Below are 20,322 nucleotides of genomic sequence, written 5' to 3'. Positions count from 1 at the left end.
TTAAAATGTAGAGCAAACAGGGTCAGGAAAACATACCTTGCTAGTTCAAGACGATCACAAAGCTTTTCCACCTCTTCCATCATTTTAACACACTCTGCCTCATTATCAGAAAAGTAATTCCAGTTCTGAAAGCAGAAATACAGGTTTTCCATTGAAGGTACAGGACAATGAAATTCAAAGAGCATCTCAACACACACACATTCCTCTGTTATTACTATAACTGGAGCTGAATAGCCTTAAAATAAATTGGATGTTTTTCATGTAACTGAAATTGGAGTATGGGTGTGTACTTTTATATTTTGCTTTCTAGTTGATAGTCTTCATAAAGCTACATTGGTTTGCCTTTACAGACCAAAGCATCTCTTCGTGTTGTGAATCTGTATTAAAAAAAATAAAAAAAAAAATCTATAATGACATTCATTCTGATACATGGAGAAAAAACACTTAACGCACACAATTTCCACCCTCCACCTTGATTTATAAGGATAAACATACATGAGTGGTTTGGCATGAAAGGAAAAGTTCTGGTCTAACCGGGTGTGACAATTTCCTTAATACAGTCTATATTCAGCTACAGTGACATCTATACCTTGCATGTTGTTCTCAATTTTTGCCTTTCCTTCTTAATTGCTTTTTTCTGTATATCTTTTTCTTTTTTTGCCAGCAATGCTTGTTGTCTAACTTCTTCCTCTTCCTTCTCTTTAGCCAACCGTGCTGCTTCTAATTCTGCTTGTCTTTGCTGCAATCAAAGGGGAAAAAAATTAGTAGGTCTTCTGGTGTAAGATGCACAGATGTGCTACTTTAACAAGGTGAATAAAACTATCAATATTTAAATGCTTGGAAGATTGACCATTTAAGAAATAAACAAAAGGTGAATGCGCAAGCACAAACACACACACTGCCTGGCATTAATTAACAAATACCTCACTAGCACTGAAGATACCCAGTTTCTGAGGGCTGGTCTACACTACACAGTTAAGTCAACGTATAAGGTAGCTTATGTTGACCTAATTATGTCAGCATCTACACTATAGCCTTCCACCCACCAATGAAAGTGCCTACTACACTGCCATAACAACTCCATCTCCATGCGAGGCATAAGACTTAGGTTGGTGTAGTTAAGGCGATCCATTATCTGTGTAGACACAGTGTCCCTCACCTCCACTGTTGGCTGTCTTGTCAATTTCACATCTCCTGTCATGAAATTCACAAGACAGCCGGCAGCTAGAACCCAGCTGCCCCCATTCCACTGGAGAACTGGACAGCTTGAGAAGCCCTGGCGGCTCCTCCCCTCACTCGGAGCCAGGGCTTCTGGGTGAGCAGTAAAAATAACAAGGCTGCCTGGCTCCCGTGGTAGGAGGTGGAGAGCCAAGGCAGCTGGACCCTGCTCCCTGGGGGTGAGAAGCCTCGGGTGCCTTCCCCAACTCCTGGCCGGGAATGGGGAGTAAAGGGGGGGAAGCCCATTGGGAGCCTGTGGGGCAACCAGGCTCCCGGCAGGGAGCTGTCAGCAGAGCTGAGAAACTGGACTCTCAGCTCCCCACACTGCCCTTCTCAGGTCGGTGGAAGCGCTCCTGGTGAGGATCTGCCCCACTGACCCAAGGAGGGTAGTGTGGACACGAACAACTGCAGATTTACATTTTAGAAGAAATCTTATTCCTGTTGCAGGACCAGTCCTTAGAAAAATCTAATGGTTCTTTAAGCATTTGTACTGCTCTTCTGAAGTGCTATTGCTGGCAGACTGCAAAATAGGATTTTTAATATCATACCATTTGGATTAGCATCTTTTACTTCCCAACCTCTTCAATCACACTAAGATTTTAGCAGCAGCTATCTCACAGATTGCTAGCATTAGCAAGTGCATGCTGCTGCTCATCTTCAAAGGGATTTACACATAATGACCAATCAGTCCATAAAGCACTCCCATAAAGTAAGCAATTATTTCAATTTACAGAGGGGCAACTAAGCCACAAATGTTAACGGGACTTTCTTGAGGCAATAAAGAAAGTCTGCACTGAACAGGGATTTGATTTTAGAAGTTCCTGACTGCCAGGGCTGTGTTCTGCCCACATCTCACTCTCAGTCTTAAAAGGGTCACTGGTCACTCAATATAGCAGTGCCTTTTTGGCACTAGAACAAGACGGAAAATAGCAAGTCTCAGGCCTCGGTGTAATTTTCAGAGTGTGGCCTCTATCAGATCTGGAAGCTGAAGCAGGCGATCAGATATATTTAAGTCTCGGAGTTTCTCAACCCATATAAATAATTTACAAACTTACTCTTTCTTTGGCTTCCTGTTCTTTTCGTTTTGCTTCTACCTTTGCTTTCTTTTCTGCTTCTTTCTTTGCCTTTTCTTCTTCCTTGAATTTCTTTATTCTAGGATCACAGCTGTATGCAGTGTCTAGCAGAGGAAACAAAGCATTGTGTCCATGAAAGGGGACACTAAACGTTTTCACTGCTAGTTATCAAACGCCTCTTCTTAAAAAGGCAGAATTTATACTTACCAACTAATGTCCTTATCCTGTTCATCTCTTCTTTTTTCCTCAGTGCTCTGGCTGCTCTGTTCTGTTTTTCTATCCACCTCCTCTCATCTCGACTACAAATTGGAAGGAATGGTGTTAGTTCAGCTCTGCCAATCACCAGCATTGTTAATGGTCTGTCAGGAATTCCATTACAAGAACCAATTTGCAGATGTTTCACATTTCAACTGTAGTAAAAGCAGACTTAAAAGCATAAGCTGTTGGCCCACAAAGCTCTAGTGCAAACCCCAAACCCTTGCACAACAGCTCAACCACACTACATAGTCTAACATGAAAGACAGTTCAGCAATCATAGGCTCATAGAAGTGAAGGACTGGAAAGGACCTCAATAGGTCACCTAGTCCAGGCCCCTGCATTCAAGGAAAGACTAACTAGACCATTCCTGACAGGTGTTTGTCTAACCTGTTCTTAAAAACCTCCACCGATGGAGATTCTATAGCCTCCCTAGGCAATTTATTCTAGTGCTTAACCATCCTGACAGGAAGTTTTTCCTAATGTCCAACCTAAACCTCCCTTGCTGCAATTTATGCCCACTGCTTCTTGTCCTATCCTCAGGGGTTAAGGAGAACCATTTTTCACCTCCTTGTAACAGCCTTATATGTACTTGAAAACTATTATGTTCCCCCTCAGTCTTCTCTTCTCCAGATTAAACAAAAACAGTTTTTTCACTCATTCCTCACAGGCCATGTTTTCTAGACCTTTAATCATCATCATCATTATTATTATTTTGGCTCTCTTCTGGACTTTCTCCAATTTGTCCATATCTTTCCTGAAATGTGGCACCTAGAACTGGATACATCTTATCAGATGGAGTACTTCTCATGTATTGCTTACAACACTCCTGCTAATATGTCCCAGAATGATGTTTTGTTTTTTTGAAACAATGTTACACTGCTGACTCATATTTAACTTGTGAATCCACTATACCTCCAGATCCTTTCCACAGTACTCCTTCCTAGGCAGTCATTTACCATTTTGTATATGGGCAATTGTTTGTTCCTTCCTAAACTTTGCATTTGTCCTTTACTGAATTTCACCCTATTTATTTCAGACCATTTCTGCAGTTTGTCCAGATGATTTTAAATTGTAATCCTATCTTCCAGAGCACTTGCAACCCCTCCCAGCCTAGTATCATCCGCAAACTATATACATGTACTCTCTATGCCATTATCTAAATCTTTTATGAAGCTATTGAACAGAACCAGGACCAGGACTGATCCCTGTGGGACCCCACTCAATATGCTCTTTCAACTTGACTGTGAACCACTGATAACTACTGTATAGGAACAGTTTTCCAACCAGATATACACCTATATTATAGTTAGGGCTCCGTATCTGTCACAGAGGTCGTGGAAGTAACAGATTTCGTGACTTTCTGCAACCTCTGTGACATCTGCAGTGGCTGGTGTGGCTGACCCCAGGGCCAGCTGCTCAGACTGCCCCAGGAACAGCCGCACCGGCCGCTGCTGGACTGTCTCCACAGCCAGCCGCTGGGGCAGCCCCGCAGCTAGCTGCACCAGCCTTTGCTCAGGTGGCCCCAGGTAGCTGGCCCGGGGACTGCCTGAGCAATGGCTGGTGTGGCTGGTCCTGGGGACCGCCTGAGCATGTTGCCACTTCCAGGGAGCCGCCTAGAGCCCTCACCCTCTGTTGATACTCACACCTTCTTGTCAACTGTTGTTAATGGGCCATATCCACCATGACTGAACTGGCCTTGTTAGCACTACAAAAAGTAATTTCCCCTCTGTTGATATTCACCCCTTCTTGTCAATTGTTGGAAATGGGCCACATCTACCCTAACTGAATTGGCCTCGTTAGCACTGACCCCCCACTCGGTAAGGCAACTCCCATCTTTTCATACGCTGTGTATTTATACCTGCCTACTGTATTTTCCACTCCATGCATCTGATGAGGTGGGTTATAGCCCATGAAAGCTTATGCCCAAATAAATTTGTTAGTGACTAAGGTGCCACAAAGACTCCTCGTTTCTTTTTGTTTGTTTTTTTTGCTGATACAGACTAACACAGTTACCCCTCTGAAACCTATTTCATTCTTTGACAAGTTTACAAGTTTGGTTGATAAAGGTGACTGTGTAAATATAATAGAGACAAGGTGGGTAAGGTAATATACTTAGACTTTTGTAAGGCAATTGACTTAGTACAGTACAATGTTCTGACTAAAAGAATAGCACTATACAATATTAAAGCACACTTTAAATGGATTAAGAACTAAATAACTCAGTGATCTCAAAAATTAGTAATCAATGAAGAATCATCATCAAATGGGGGTGCTTCTAGTGGGGTTCCGCAGGGATCAGTCATAGGCCAGACACTATTCAACATTTTCATCAATGCTCAGGAAGCAAATATAAAATCAGTGCTGATAAAATTTATGAATGACACAAAGATTGGTGGAATGGTTATTAAGGATTAGGGTAGGGCAGTCATACAGAATGATGTGAGAGCCTTCACATCAAGACTGGATGCCTTTCTGGAAGATATGCTTTAGCCAAACACAAATTACTGGGCTCAATACAAGAGTAAGTCGGTAAAATTTAATGGCCTGCGATATATAGGAGATCAGACTATATGATCTAAGAGTCCCTTCTAGCCTTAAACTCTGTGAATCTATGAATTACAACTACAGGAAGGTTAAAGTAGGTAGAATGTAATTAACAATTGGCACTTGGTCAGGACAATTCAGTAATATCACTACTCCTGTGAGTGTCATGGGATCTTTAAAAAAAGGAGTACTTGTGGCACCTTAGAGACTAACCAATTTATTTTATAAATTTTATAATTTTATAATAAATTGGTTAGTCTCTAAGATGCCAGAAGTCCTCCTTTTCTTTTTGCGAATACAGACTAACACAGCTGCTACTCTGAAACATGGGATCTTTAGTGGCATCAAGATGCCAACAGCTTGCTGTCTAAATACAAACAGTATTACTTCCATCCTCAGAGCAGAGTATCAAATCAGTGCTGATTCAGAGAGGAGAGTGATACCTACTGAATCATCAGTACCACCCTTGCCCAGTTCTGCTTTTGAGCTCTGTTGAGATCAGAGCTTGAAGTTACACAAATGTACAAGAAATAAACACTTGACACCAGAAGATCTCAGAGCACTTCATAAACACACCTGTGACGTAGGCAAGAATTATTCCCATTTTACCAATGAGGAAACAGAGACACAGAGTGTGACTTGTCCAAGATCACACAGCAAGCCTGTGGCAGAGCCTGGAATAAAACTCAGAACTCCTCACTTCCAGTCCCACGCTCTAATAACTAGACTCTCCTTCCTTCCTTCCCCTGATTTACAGCCTAACTACAAGGTGAAAAGTCTTGCTGTAATAATCAGTCCCTTATCAAAGACTTTTTACTTACATACCATTCTGCTTTTTCTTTTTCTTCTTCATCTAAATAAGAAAACTCTCTCCAAGAATCAAAATTATACCTATAGTTAATGCAAAATTAAAACAATGCAGGTGAGAGACACAATTTCTGATAAAATAAAAAGATAACGCCATTTTTAAAATGTCTGCATTTTTAATGCTAGGTTTTAGTATAGTTAGACCAACATTGCTGCCTTCTGTCAACGTGCCAAATTCAAGAAAAGCTATTTGTAAATATTATAGAAATAAAAGCTGTCAGTCCATTTGCGAAGCATTGTTTTTAAATTTGTTTAAATGTATTTTAGCTCTGTTTACTTAGATGCCAGAGACCCTCTGAGTTAACTAGCATCTGTGGTTTTCTTAAGTCTTCTTCCATTTATAGAAATTGCCTATCCACCCAGTCTTACGTCAATGTTTTAGCCTCTTTGTTTTATGAAGAAAACACTAGTTGTAGCAGAGTAGTTGTTCTTAGTAATATCTCTCTATTGTGCCTTTCAATCAAAGATCTCAAAGCAATTGGTAAGCAAACAATTATCATTATCCCTGTTTTACAGAGGGGAAGTTCAAGGCCACACAGGGAGTCTTGGCAAAGCCAGAAATAGAAGCCAGGTCTCCTTACACTGGGGTCTGTGCTTTAGCAACGAGACATCCCTTCCCCTGCTGAAGTGTCATACACAAACTGACAAAGAGTAAAGATGAAAGCAACCTAGAAATGAAGTACTAGATTTATTTCACCTAGAACAGAGGACAGAAGAAGAAATCACTGGATGTTCACATCAGGGGAACAGGTTAGGGGAAAGACACAGAGTTGACTGTGTATGAACTGACTGGTACTGCAATTTGTTACCTTTTTTCTTTTTTTTCAAGTGCCAGTCAACTTTAGCTCAAACTAGATTACAGTGTGTTTGTTGCAAATTGCTGTTAATTAATCCTTTCTACAAATCTGACTCAGCATTACTTCTTGAAATTGTTATTACACAGCCAGTGTGTGTAAGCGGGGTGGCTCTCCCTCGAAGAGCGCAGGGTGGAGTTGCCTGTAGTAATTCACAGACTGGATTTTCTAGGGGTGGGAAGGTAGCCTCGTCTCCACATTCATTCAAACGCTGGCAATTCTGGTCAGATTGCCAACAAGGGTGCCAACTGTGTGGTGGTTTTATGTGGAAGACATATTAACCATGAACTAGAGTGAAACCAATTCATTTCATATAAGGCATCAAAGAGCCACTGGGTCACTTTAGACCACTACCAGCCCAGAGGAGACTTAAACCAAGGATGAACAGCTCCGCAAACCTCTTAACATCCACTATACCACATTTTTAAAGTGACAGTACCTTATCTATAAACTGAAGCGCTAACTTACTTACCAGAATGAATAAAATGCATCCACATCTTCAAATGAAGAGTTCATGTCCCCCAGTTTAGGAACATTTTTCTTATTTGACCATCTGTAACAATGAACTGAACCTTGTTTAAAATGAAAGTTGTAAAGGCCGTAAAACTGAGTCATATAGAATACAAGTGAATTAAACTGAGTCTAGGTTCCTATTTGCTAGTTAACTGTTATATGGGTTTTTTTGGAATACACATAGAGACAGTGTCACAATGCAACAGCAACCTTGCAGAGAGAAGCAACTGATTAATAAGCCAACAAAGGAAATCACCAGCTATGCTTAAATTCTGGGCGAAAGGGAAGCGTGTCACTCTGCTGAGAAAATGAGGAGGTGCGACACCACCTACAACAGTGCCATGCAAACGCCTATTCTCACTTTTAGGTGACACTGTAATTAAGAAGCAGGCAGCATTATCTCCTGTAAATGTAAACAGAGTTGTTTCTCTTAGCGATTGACTGAACAAGAAGTAGGACTGAATGGTCTTGTAGGCTCTGAAGTTTTACATTGTTTTGTTTTTGAGCGCAGTTATATAACAGAAAACCCTACATTTGTAAGTTGCACTTTCATGATAAAGAGATTGCACTACAGTACTTGTATGAGGTGAATTGAAAAATACTATTTCATTTATCAATTTTACAATGCAAATATTTGTTATAAAAAATAAAGTGAGCACTGCATACTTTGTATTCTGTGCTGTAACTGAAATCGATACATTTGAAAATGTAGAAAAACATCCAAAAATATTTAATAAATTTCACTTGGTATTCTATTGCTTAACAGTGCAATTAATCAAAATTAATTTTTTTAATTAATTGTGGGAGTTAACTGCGATTGATCAACGGCCCTAATTGCAATCTCATGCAATATATTTGGGGACCACAGTGTATTAAATTTATGTATCACTATGGGCCAGGGATTATACACAATTTCAGGAGGGAGGCTTACCACAACTCCTCCAGGAACCAAAAATAGTGGGGGCTGATTAAGGCAAATCACTCAGTTTGTAAACACTTCAAGATAGATACAACCCTCTGGGAGAATTGCATATACTGGTTCAAATTGAGTTTTCCAGAGACCAACAAACAAAGAAAGGACTTTTGATAGAAAAAGGCTGTGTTTACACTGACTCAGGGCCTTCTTTCTGATCCAAACAGACAATACCTTATACCCAAAAGAGGCCCCAACCTTTGTGGAAGTGTTGGAAAGACTTTGGCCTATGAGGGCCCCATAAGACCGATGGGTGACTCTTGCTTTGTTTAGTCTGTATTTAAATCTGTTTATTGTTTTTTATATACTTTCTCTGTAATGCTTTTACCATAACAATAAGTGTGCTTACTTAGAAAGAGCTCTATGGTATCTTGTAACTGCTGGCAATACACTGTTCATAGCCCTCAGAAAGAAGAGAAAAGAAAAGCACAGGTGCTGGCTTTCAAGCAGACTGGTTTGCTGGGGATATCAGTGTAAGGCAGGGAACTGTTCAGCCTTAAAACCCTGGTCAAGAGGGAGAGAGACGGGGGTCTCCACCCGAGAAGTGATGGCTGGGAGATGGAAACCTTAAGTTGGTTCCCTTGAGGAAACCACGGAGGAGGAATACAGGAGCCGTTATCCTGAGACATAATTATATTAAACTCTTGCTAAATCATTATGCTTCCTAGCCACACTTAAAATCTTGGGGAAAGAACCCACTAGTTACAAACATAATGCCATATGGAACTGCAAATGGCCGATTGCCATGCAATGGCGATGGGAGCCTGAATGACTGTGACATAGCTCACCTGGCATTCCTTTCAAAAACTGGTGAAAACACTTCGAAGAAATTTTCCTTTGCTTCACTTTTAGAAGGTACAGAGTTATCAAAAGTAGGATCTATGCTGTTAAATGCTCGTCTCTTCACAGGATCAGACAAAATTTCATAAGCTGGAGAAAAAAGGTTAAAGGCCATAAAACACCAGGTTGGAGATGAATGTACATACAGGAGCTTCTTGGAGGAAATGTTATAGATAAAATTCTAAACACTTAACAACAAAACAATCACCATACTTTAGACCTCTGTGTTTCTAACATTTTTGTTGTTGTGATTGCAAGAACTTTGCTGTCAGCTCCTGCAAATGGTAAGTAACAAAACACTGAAGAGGAGGAAAAAGCTTATAAAAAGCAGCCAACAAATTTAACCCTTAAAGTACAGCTATAAGTGGCAAAACTAATTATATGTTAAACGAACTGTGTGATGATAAACTCAGTCCCCAGTGCACTGAGAGTTCAGGTGAATCTCCGTTAGGCCTCAATTCTGCAACCACATCCATGTAGACAGGCCCTTGTGCCTGTGTGGTGCCCCATGGACTTCCCTAGGAATTGCCTGTGCGATTCTGATTACAGGATCAGAGGCAATAACAAGAGCTATTGACCGGAGTACTTATGTCTTCTGCTGCAAGTGTGTCACTGGGACTTCAAAATGGAGCATTAAGCAGCATTCTAACATGGCCATTAAAACCGAAGGGGTCATTCATTTTGCAGCTTATGTAGACAGGGGCTTGGAGCATCCCTCCATTCTACCCCACAGCCTTCCTACATGCCACCCTCTCATCCCCCTCCATTTTAGGGACTACCGGCAACTGCCCCACCACTTCCTTATGCCTAGGGCCATGTGTCCCCCTCTTGTTCCCCCCAACCACTTCCCTCATCCCTGCAGCCTACATTGTATTCCCTCCTGTCAGAGTCTGTGTGCCCCCCACCCCGTCCACTCATCTCCCAGCTTCCACACCCATCAGCCCAGCTCCCCTGCTCCACGTCCCTGCTTCCCTCATCACCATCTACCCCCACTCCTATTCCCTTTGTCACCCTGCTTTGTCACCCCACCACCACCACCACTCACCCCCAGGTCCCTTCTTCATTTCCCCCTTCCCCACAGGTCCCCACTTCTCCCACAGACACTGCCCTATCCCTGTGGCCTCTGCTCCCCACCCCACCCTTTGGTCCTGCTTCCGCTCTACAAACCCTCCCTCTTAGGCTTTGTTATTTCTACTAGACTGCAAGATATGGACAATCTCCCCATACAGCAGCACCAGGCTGTCTGGGGCTGTAGTTTCCCCCGACTCAGGCTTTTCCGGTATTCCAATTTGCACCAAAATCAGTAGAGTCATACTGCTGGATGGGAAACAATGTTCCTATCCCACAAAAAATTTTGAGATGTCAGAAATTTTTCCCCATCTCAAACTGGGATGAGAAGTCAAAACTTCAATAAATTTTCACAATCAAAAAAAAAAAAAAAAAATTTCACTTGAGGTCAATCAAAACATTTTGTTAGGTAATTCTTAAAAGTTTCATTTGAATTTTGACATTTAACAGAAGTTTGTACTGTAATTAACTTAAATTTCAAAATGAAAGTTGTTTTGAACCAGAAAAACAAGATTTTTTGTTTTCAAAATGGGATGTTCATGACATTTCAAAACTTTTTTCAAAATTTTCAAGTACAGAAATTTGTCAGGACTGATTCTTTCCCGTGAAGAGTTTCAGATTTAGTGAATTGGCATTTTTTGACTAAAAACATTTTGCTGAAAAACTCCTGACCAGCTTGACAAGGTTATGCCTATTAATGCCTAGACTATTCCCTGGAAGTTTTGAATTGATCAGATGCCGTATTCCAAAGTTATCTATCATGTTATAGACACAGAAATACTATTGAGTTGAGTACAAGACCTTGCTTTGCTTGGCCAACTATGGGTAATAGATAACAGTGTCTGCTGACTTGAGCTAGGGTATCGGCTTCTTTAGCTCAGCTGGCAGAGCAGATGCACGAGAAGTCAGGTCCTAGTACCGCTAGCGACTTCTCCCCTTTAAATTGGTCTATTACCTTGCATAGTAGTATGCCAGTTTATTTTAGGAGATACATGGCTATTTTTATTGGTTCATGTTAGTATATACTGCTATAAGAATCTACTTTAACTGCCCTCTCCTATCACTTGGCGTGAAATGGGAAACTGATGCTCTGTAGGTCAGCTGTGAAATAAGAGGAGCTATTCTAGAATTGTTTCCAACAGAAGGAAAGCTATTTTAATTTGATTCTACTTCTTGAAACAACTTGATAAAATGGTAAACTACATTTTTTCTGGTTTTACAGCTAACGATCAAACTGTGCAAAGAGGAAGAACTACAGTTAAAGCACTGTAAAAATACTTATCAGATTAAACGAGCACTGTTACATTTTCCTCCAAATTTCTTACCTTTAGTTATACAGGTAAAATAGTCATTGTCACCTTCACCTATCTGCTCCCCTGCAGCTTTTCGCTTGTCTGGATGATGTTTCAAAACCATGGCTTTATCTAGCAACAAATAAGTTCAGTTCAGACACGTTACACCACCTACGTTTCACTTTGTAATTTGGAAAATAAACAAAACAGCACCGTAGTCATGATCTGCATTTCTTTATTCAGATTTTTTTTTTTAAAGTATCAGAAAGGAAACCAAAATGAGAAAATAGACCCTCCTGAATATAATATCATCACTGAAAATTAGAATTTAGTGTTTGTTAAAAAGTGTTTAGTATCCATCCTATTCCAGGACACAAAATAATCATAACTACAGACTATCTTTACCTCTCTCTTTCCAATCAATTGGAACCAGCACCACTTTCTCTGGGACTTCTAACATTCCAAACCCCTGGCATCTTCCAAATGATTGCAGCCCTAAACCTGCAATGAGTTCTGCAGGGGCACAGGGGTCTGCATGGAGTAACTTGCTGGACTGGGCTCTTACTGACTACAGAGGAAAAACTATAAAACAAACTTTGTACAAAGTGCTGTCAAATGCAAAAAATCAACAAACTGCTAAAATAAATACAAAAATTCTTTAATTTACAATATTAGGTGTTACTTGTAACTAGAGTAGGTAAAAATAATTTAGACAGAATGTGACTTTTAAACCAACGGTGTCCCTTAATAGGAGTCTCATTGCAGAACTTTACAGATTCAGTTTTTAAGGAAAATAACTAAGGCCGCGATCCTGAAAAGACTTATGTATATGCTTAATTTTATTCACAGTGCATGAAATTGAGCATGTCTGCCAGCCTTTTCAGGATCAAGGCCTAAACTGAGACAGCACTAAATTCTAAGTTGTGTCTTTCACATATGAAATATTTACTGAAGTTGAAAACCAAAGGACTGTAGTGGAGACTTCCAGGAGGAAACCGTATTTAGTTACTTTAACAGCTCTGCTACAAGCTCTAGCTGCAGCCTCCCTTCAGTGGTAGAACTCTGCAGCATTCAAAGTTGTACTGGAACCAGCCCAGGAAATGCATTTTACCCCATTTATCAGATATATGAAGCAGTACTGGAGTGATTACATAAATCTATGGCTTGTGAAAAGAACCAGATTAAAGCCTCTAGTTCACAGAACAGAACAGTGCATGACTCAAGAGTGAAAGCTCTCTCATTTTCAATCCAATATGCCCTAACTCTGTTTTGATAGGACCACCTCTGAGGAGAGGGTATTGCAGGCTCCTTGGACTATTTAGTCCTTGGCCTTTCTGTCAAAACAGCTAATGGTAATTAGTGTTAATTGGGATGGTGGTTCATGTAATGTGAACATAACCACTGCGAACATAACTAACATTTACACTCATGAGCAGGGCTGGCTCTAGGCACCAGCGAAACAAGCAGGTGCTTGGGGCGGCACATTTCTAGGGGCGGCATTCCAGCGCCGGCCATGCCGCCCCTAGAAATGTGCCCCCGCTGCCCCAGTTCGCCTCCGCTCCACCTGCTCCCCTCAGTGCACCGCCGCCACTCAGCTTCTCCTCCCTCCCTCCCAGGCTTGCCATGTGCGAAACAGCTCTTTCGCGCAGCAAGCCTGGAAGGGAGGGAGGAGAAGCCGAGTGGCGGCGCACTCGGGGAAGGCGGCGGTGGTGAGCTGGGACGGGGAGCGGTTCCTCTACCCGCCCCCGTTACTTCTTGCGCTCCCCCCCCACCCTTGCTCACCTCCACTCCGCCTGCTCCCCTGAACGCGCTGCCTCTCCCTCGCCTGAGAGGGATGGGGGAGAAGCGGAGTGGTGGCGTGTTCAGGGGAGCAGGCAGAGCGGAGGTGAGCTAGGGCGGCGGGTTGTGGGGGAGAGCTGTAGGAAGCAATTGGGGGGGGGAAATGCGGCACGACCGGGGGAGGAGGCGGGGATTTGGGGAAGGGGTTGGGAAGGGGTGGAGCTGGGGGCACCGGGGGCCAAGAAAAAAAAACCGGGGGCGGCCAAAAAATTTTTTGCTTGGGGCAGCAAAAATCCTAGACCTGGCCCTGCTCAGGAGTAAATTGTCTTAACCCACATGAGACAATGAGTTTATTCACATGCATAAGTGTTTGCAGGATCTACCCCTAAATCCATCAATTTATTTCACAAAAGTCATTAACTAGTTATCATAACAGTTTTAAATACTGTTCAGCTAAATATTTTACTATTTGTCCTGCAAAGTTCTCTCTTTACCGTATTACTTTAAAGCACTAATTACAATTTTAGAGTATGACAGATACTGCTTTTTAAATTGCTAAACGTATAAATGCCATAAAACATCCCAGAACATGGAATTGTACAGATTAATCACACTTCATGCCTTATGATATACTTGTGTCATGTCACTAAGCAGTGTAACTGCTTGTCTTATTGCTTAATTAACTGTAATATTAAGAAGATTGTAACATCAGTTTAGCATATGAGAATTTAAAGGTTGTTGACTACATTGCTCTATCCCTGAGACCCAGACCTCAGGAACCAAACACTTTTTGAGCTGACAACACAGTAAACACCCCTTTTATGTTCAAATCAGGGAAAAGCAAACTTCTCAATAATCTAAATTATCACAAAATCAAATAATATGTAACAAAACCTTTGATTACATGCTACTTCAGTAGTTACAGCCTTATTCCTATGTGACGTTAATTTAAGCGACTGGAATAATAAGAGCAGTAACTAGATTTTTCTGATAACATTCAGTAATTAAACAAACAGTTAACCAGTGTTACAATGTAGGTACTCATAAATAGGCTTCAAAGGTAAGATCCTCCCCCCATTCAGCTGAAGTGGACCAGATCTTGTTTCTCTAAGTGCTATTCTCTCAGCTAGGCTGATTATGTCTTCTTGAGTCTGCACGGTGGGTTGGATTATATTGTCAAGGTTGTCTCTGAAAAGCAAGGCTAGATCAGAAAGCTGAGAGTCTGAAGATTTCTGTCTGAGGTGTTTGGAATTCACTAAACTTTCAGACCTGCAGGTTTTAGATGTCTGAGATGAATGAAAAAGTTGGTAAGTGAAACAAATTCAGCTTTATAGTGAGCACTCTGAAGTGAAATGAATATACTCTTGGTCCTTAAAGTGTACATATTTGTATTTACAATATGGAATTGTATACACAAGATAAAAAACTCTGTTCTAACATGACTAATAAGAAATGCAATTACTTACGGGCTGCTTTGATTTGTTTCTGAGCGGCCCTGTATCTTATATGTCCCAGTCCAAGAACTGCATAGTGATCCTGATTCTGATAAAGAAATATAAACATTAATAACCATAGCTACCTGTAATCTAGTAGAATTCTCTTATGGATTTTAAAAGCAAGACCACATATGCAGACCAATATAATTATTTGAAAGGTTTCTTTCCATAGCTTCTTTTGTGAGGAGCAGAGAGAGGCAGCAATCTCCTCTCTGTGTGTAAAGATTAGAAAAAGGCAATTTGAACAATTCTCCCATAGACTATAGCAATTTCTAACTACAAATTGAGTAGTTACAAAACAAGCCATTGTTATAAAAATGCATCCAGCTTAACACAAATTCATATAGCTATAAGATTTTACAGAACACAGATGAGTGCGTACCTCAATTTGTCAAGAAATGTTATGTTGAAAAGGTGCCTGGATTCCCCAGAAGAAGAAAAACGACATTTTCTTACTGAGTGCCACTTGATTTTAGTGGGTTTAGGACTGGATCTCAAGCCAGTCAGTTCACTAATTGCACACCCAGTTAAGCAGGAAATAGAGCGTCAAGGCTAAGAGCTCCTTCTGATGCGCATTTATTAGGGTGTGTCTACATTAGAAATGCTACAGCAGCACAGTTGCGTCATGGTAGTATAGTGACTACAGCGACAGAAGAGGTTCTTCCGTCACTGAAGTATAGACACCTTTCTGAGAACTGGATGCTAGGTTGATGGAAGAAGTCTTCATTTGACTTAGGAGTGTCTACACTGGCGCTTAGGTCAGTATATTTACATTGCACAGGGCTTGAAAGTTTTTACAGCTGTGAGCGATCTAGTTAAGCCAACCTAATAATGCAGTATGGACCAGGCCTCAGTCTATTTAACAATAGGGAAGTTACTGACACTTTGTAAAACTGTCCTCATTTAGGTTATGTTTACACTTAAACTGTTGCATTTGCATTGCTGTAGTAATTCAGTGTAGTCACTACCTACACCGACAGGAGGAGTTCTCCTGTCAGTGCAGGTAATCCACCTCCCTGAGAGGCGGCAAGTAGGTCAACGGAATAATTCTTCTGTCAACCCAGCACTGTCTAAACTAGTGGTTAGGTCAGCATAGTTACATCTCTTAGTGGTTTGGATTGTTCACGCCTCTGGGAGACATAGCTATGCTGATGTAAGTTCCCAGTCCTTAGTCACCTGACTACCTGTGGAATACAAAAAGGAAGCTATAAGGCTAAAGAACTTGGAAAATCCAGATGAGAAAAGGAAAAGGAACAAGTATTTAGATAAATTTGTGGTGATGCTTCTAGCAAAAGAACTAACTCAGTGTTCCCGTTAGTTGTATACCTTCCAGTCCTTTGGATCAAGTGTTTTTAACATAGGAAATTCCTCAAGCTGCAATTCTTCATCCCCTGACTCTTCAGAGAGCTCTTTCTCATCCTCCAGTTCCTGGAAAGAGGCAGAAACATTTATGTTTCGCCTCTTAATAAATGCTTCAAACCATCTTCCCACAGGTTCAACTTGACAGAGCACAGAAGCTGTAAACAAAAGTGTAAGAGAAACTTAGCTTCATTCTGGTTTAGAATTTTCTTTCCATCCTGAATCCAGAATTATTTCACCAAATGTCTCATCAGGTACCACGGCCAGGAGACATTTTAATTCACATTTAATAAAACTTGTATCAAAGGTTGTATCAACTTGCAAAATAGTCCACTACTTTGTTTATGCCAAGTACGTTATTGTATTTTCAAATGTTGAAATGTCATCAAATTAAAAGGACATGTTTATTTTTAAACAACATTCTTTCCTTTTTCATGAACGGGGGGTGGGGTGGGGTTTGCTAGCAGTAAAATACTGACGTTTAGATTAACTCTTATCATTTATGTTGTTAACTCTTTACACATAACTCCCTTGTGACAATGAAATCAGATTGGTTAATTTCACTCTCTGGCCCTCACTGTCATAATAATGCAATATTTGCATTAAAACCACTAAAGGGTAATGTTCAAATACAACAAAACCAAATAAAATAGGGTACTTCAAGAGCTAAATGCTCTTCTATTTATATAACATAGCTTTTCAAAATCTTCATTTTAAGCCTCAACTATATAATGGTGACTTTTAAATCCTCTTCTTTCTTTTAGATATTAAATTGCTCAGAATTAAACAGATAAAGGCTCTGATTCAGAAAACACTTAAACATGTGCTTAGTTTTGGATTTCAGTGGGATTACTTGCAGAAGTAAAGTTAAATGTGTGTAACTGTTTGCAGGATCATGTCCTAAAGTCAGCCAGCAAACAAAAGCATTCCTCATCCCATAAAAGTTCCTACACTATTGACCCCATGCAATAGCTATGAGAAATGGAAGGGTTGCTTACTGTGCAGCATGCCCAAATTAAACTACCAGTTTAAATACTCGCTTTTGACTATCTTGAAATACTGTATTAGATGTTCTATGTACAGTATTTCACTACTTATTCATTAATTCCCTAAAAATACCAATGGTTTGGCACTGGCAGCACATATTTAAGTTTAGCAGTGTCCTGCTTCCCGTTAAAGGAGTGGCTTGGACAATCACTGCTTAAAATCTAGCACAGTCAATCTAATAGGACTTTTCCAAAAACAGAACCTTTATTTGGAGAAACCTACGCAACAATACTTGCTGCAAGTTTGTTACAGTTGTAAGAACCCTAAAAATCACCCTTGCCCCTTAACGATCCTACAATTGTTTACATGAAGTCAAAGGCAATAAAGTGAAGCGCATGCCTAAGTGTCTGCAGGATGGTGGCCGCAGGTGGTAGCATATCTCAGGATGGAGGAGTCTGTGTGTGCTGGAGGACGGGGCATGTGTCTGGCTGGCACCCAGGGGCATTTGAGTGCTGGACTGTGCTTGGCGCTGTACACGGACACAGTCCTGTCCCAAGGATTTCTACATTTCGCGGAGGTAAGCATACCCTGGCTCGGACAAGCGGAGCTGTGGGTGCTCCGGGTACAGCTGCTGGGCGCGGGGCGTAACCCAAGCAGCGGCTCGGTCACACCCAGGGTCCCCCGGGTGAGTTAGCGCGGAGCCGGCGGGCGTGAGCAGGGAAAGCCGGGGCGGTGCCGCACGGTCACCCCCCGGCCCGAGCCCCCCGGCGGCGGCGGGACCCGGCGCTGCGCAGCTGGCCGGGAACGCGGAAGATGACGCGAGGCGGGGGCCCCCCGCTCCTTCCGGCAGGTCCGGGGCGGGGGGAGGCCGGGGCAGCGGCGGGGGCGGTGCCCGTGGGGAGCGGGGCAGGGAAGGCACCTACCCGCGGACAGGGCTCTGGTGACTGCGGTGACCTGCCCGTCCTCTGCCCCCCTCAGCATCGTGGCGGGCGGGGGCTGCTCCCAGCTGCGCCCGGACCGGAGACTCCGAACTCGCTCGCTCCCTCTAGGTAGTTGCCAGGAGCCGGCGCATGGAGAGATACCCGGCAACCACTTCCGGGTCCCCGCGCGTGTCTCGCGCTAACCGGCCCCCCGGGACCCAGCCCCGGAGCGGAACAGGCCCCGCTTGGCGACGTTCCCGCGCTGCAGCTCCGGCAGCCCCCGGCTGGGCACTCGCTCTGCGCCCCACCTCTCCCATGCGCTGGAAGCGGCCTCCCTCTGGCGGGTCAGGGCACAGCGCACAATTTGCGGCCGTGGCCGGCCCGCAGGAGCCATCCCAAAGCGGGGGCCTTTGCGGCCTGCGAAGCGCCTTCCTCCTGCGGCGGGTCAAGGCACGAGGCTGACCCAGCGCGGCACGTTGTCACAGTCTTCCCTCAGTCAGCAGGGTGACGGAGACGAAACCCCTCTCCTCCCCCCGCGCCGGGCCAGGCCCTGCTGGGGCACTCCTGCGGGAATTCCGCCCTGAAAAATGAAAAATTCTGTGCCAACAAAATAACCATTCTGTGGATAATATCTTAAAATTCTGCACAGTTTTGTTAATGAATAAATGTGGAGGCTGCAGCATGGCAACGGGCTGCACGGAGGTGGCAGATCACCTTGCGGCTCCCCCACCCAGCCCAGCAGACAGGCGCTCAGGCGGCACTTGACACAGCGCAAGGGCTGGGGTCTGCCCCAGAAACACGCCTGGGCCCTGCCCCTCTGCGCCAGGCACAACAAGATGACAAGCCAGAGGGACAGAGTCTGGCTTGCACGTCCGATCCAGGTGTGGCGCAGGCAGGCTCAGCCCGGCAAGATCCAAGTGTGGAGGAGCTGGGGGGGGGGGGGGGGATCCAGGTGTGGGATGAGTGGGTTCTAGGTGGGGCAGTCTGGGTGCAGGCATCTTGGTGGGTGGTCTGGGTGCAGGGGGCATCTGGATGCATAGGGGTTTGTTGGGGGGGGTTGGGTGTAAGGGGAATTGGAGTCTACAGGTGGGTCCAGTTGAAGATGGCTGGAGCTCAACAAGGGGGTTCTGGGTGTGGGTGGATGGGGCTTGGTGAAGGATGTCTGGATGTGGGGGCTCAGCAGCTGTGGTGCTGGAACTAATGGTACTGGTGGTGCTGCTGCACCCCCTGGCTTAAAGTAGTAATAACAAACACCAAAATACATGATTTCCATCATCAGCACCCCCCTATAAAAATTGTTCCAGCACTGCTGCTCAGCAGGAGGTCTGGGTGCTGGGGGAGTGGGGCTTGGTGGGATGGGAATCTGGGTGAAGCTGGCTGGGGCTCAGTGGGGTGGGAGTTCCAGTGCGGAGGGCTCTGGGGTGTGTGGTCTGCATGCAGGGATGAGGCTCGATGGGGGTCCTGATGTGTGGGGGGGTGGGGCTTGGCAGGGGATCTGGATACAGGGAGCTCCAGATGCAGGGGGTGAGGCTTGGTGAGCTGGGGTTTCTGGTGAGGAGGCTTGGTTGGGGGGGGAGGGCGGTTTCTGGGTGCTGAGGGGTGAGGCTCAGCGGAGTGGGGTCTGGGTATGCGGGTCTGGATGCATGGGGGTTGGGCAAACAAAGAGCGATGGGGGCAGAAATAGGGGTGTGGGTGTGCAGAGCTTCCTGCAGCCAGGGGCGGTTTCTAGGGGTAGGTCTGACCCAGCCACATCCACTCCTTGCAGGGCAAGAGCAAATCCCGTCCTCCCCAGTCCAGCTGGGCCGGGACTAGGAGCTGAGCCTGGCACAGGGTATGAACCACCAATCACAGCATCCATAGCCCTGCCCCCCTCGCTGCTCCAGGTACTTGAAATGACACACCCATGCTGCTGGGGACGGGGGCGTTACCGCGCTTGCTGCTTCCATATCAGAAGTCATTTTTCTTCAGGGAAGCAAAGAAATCTATGGGGGACATGAAATCTGCATGCGTGCATGGCATAGAATTCCGCCAGGAGTAAGGGGACATGGGGACAGAGCCAGTAATGGTGCTGGGAGAAACAATCCATGCATTCTCAGTGAGCTCAGTGGGGAAGGAGCTTAGCTGATGCAGAGTGGCTTGGGACAACCTGTGCCCCAAGAAGCAGTCTTCTCTGTTCATGTGGTATTGTCAACTTCAAGCCATCAAAAATTATGAGTCAGACCCCCAAAAATCATGATTAGTCCAAAAAATCATGAGATTTAAAAAGAAATATTGCTTTAGG

The 20,322-nt window shown here is 43.7% G+C and overlaps 2 protein-coding genes and 1 long non-coding RNA gene across 6 annotated transcripts in view; 2 read left to right on the top strand and 1 right to left on the bottom strand.

The window, feature by feature from the left end:
- The window catches only part of DNAJC2 (DnaJ heat shock protein family (Hsp40) member C2), a 23,179-nt gene extending 5,001 nt beyond the window's left edge, over nucleotides 1-18,178 (bottom strand). For 2 of the 3 annotated variants that reach the window (XR_005223793.2, XM_037889198.2), the window contains exons 1-11: nucleotides 18,045-18,178; nucleotides 16,102-16,292; nucleotides 14,746-14,821; nucleotides 11,534-11,632; nucleotides 9,089-9,230; nucleotides 7,287-7,367; nucleotides 5,919-5,984; nucleotides 2,499-2,590; nucleotides 2,274-2,395; nucleotides 590-739; nucleotides 37-125 (exon numbers count right to left, since the gene is read on the bottom strand). Coding sequence is in view for 2 of the 3 variants with exons in the window: in XM_037889198.2 (XP_037745126.1) it covers nucleotides 37-125; nucleotides 590-739; nucleotides 2,274-2,395; nucleotides 2,499-2,590; nucleotides 5,919-5,984; nucleotides 7,287-7,367; nucleotides 9,089-9,230; nucleotides 11,534-11,632; nucleotides 14,746-14,821; nucleotides 16,102-16,292; nucleotides 18,045-18,102 (1,166 nt within the window). In the remaining variant the exon portion in view is untranslated. Of the gene's footprint in view, nucleotides 1-36; nucleotides 126-589; nucleotides 740-2,273; nucleotides 2,396-2,498; nucleotides 2,591-5,918; nucleotides 5,985-7,286; nucleotides 7,368-9,088; nucleotides 9,231-11,533; nucleotides 11,633-14,745; nucleotides 14,822-16,101; nucleotides 16,293-17,708; nucleotides 17,861-18,044 lie in introns of those variants that run through there. The other variant, XM_027826231.3, reaches the window with a different exon arrangement.
- PSMC2 (proteasome 26S subunit, ATPase 2) overlaps nucleotides 17,521-20,322 on the top strand; it is a 20,124-nt gene continuing 17,322 nt past the window's right edge. Inside the window, exon 1 of the mRNA XM_043551990.1 lies at nucleotides 17,521-17,698. Within this exon, the coding sequence (XP_043407925.1) occupies nucleotides 17,536-17,698 (163 nt within the window). The 5' untranslated portion in view covers nucleotides 17,521-17,535. The remainder of the gene's footprint in view (nucleotides 17,699-20,322) is intronic.
- The window catches only part of LOC119565074, a 3,473-nt gene continuing 1,613 nt past the window's right edge, over nucleotides 18,463-20,322 (top strand). Inside the window, exons 1-2 of one of the 2 annotated variants that reach the window (XR_005223794.2) lie at nucleotides 18,463-18,922; nucleotides 19,807-19,924. This is a non-coding gene — a long non-coding RNA (uncharacterized LOC119565074). Of the gene's footprint in view, nucleotides 18,923-18,976; nucleotides 18,994-19,806; nucleotides 19,925-20,322 lie in introns of those variants that run through there. The other variant, XR_006292389.1, reaches the window with a different exon arrangement.

The sequence above is a fragment of the Chelonia mydas genome, chromosome 1 (assembly GCF_015237465.2).
Source record: "Chelonia mydas isolate rCheMyd1 chromosome 1, rCheMyd1.pri.v2, whole genome shotgun sequence".
In the NCBI taxonomy this organism is placed as follows: Eukaryota; Metazoa; Chordata; order Testudines; family Cheloniidae; genus Chelonia; species Chelonia mydas.
The sequence above is the reverse complement of the archived record's forward strand: the minus strand, read 5'-3'. Positions and strand labels throughout refer to the sequence as shown.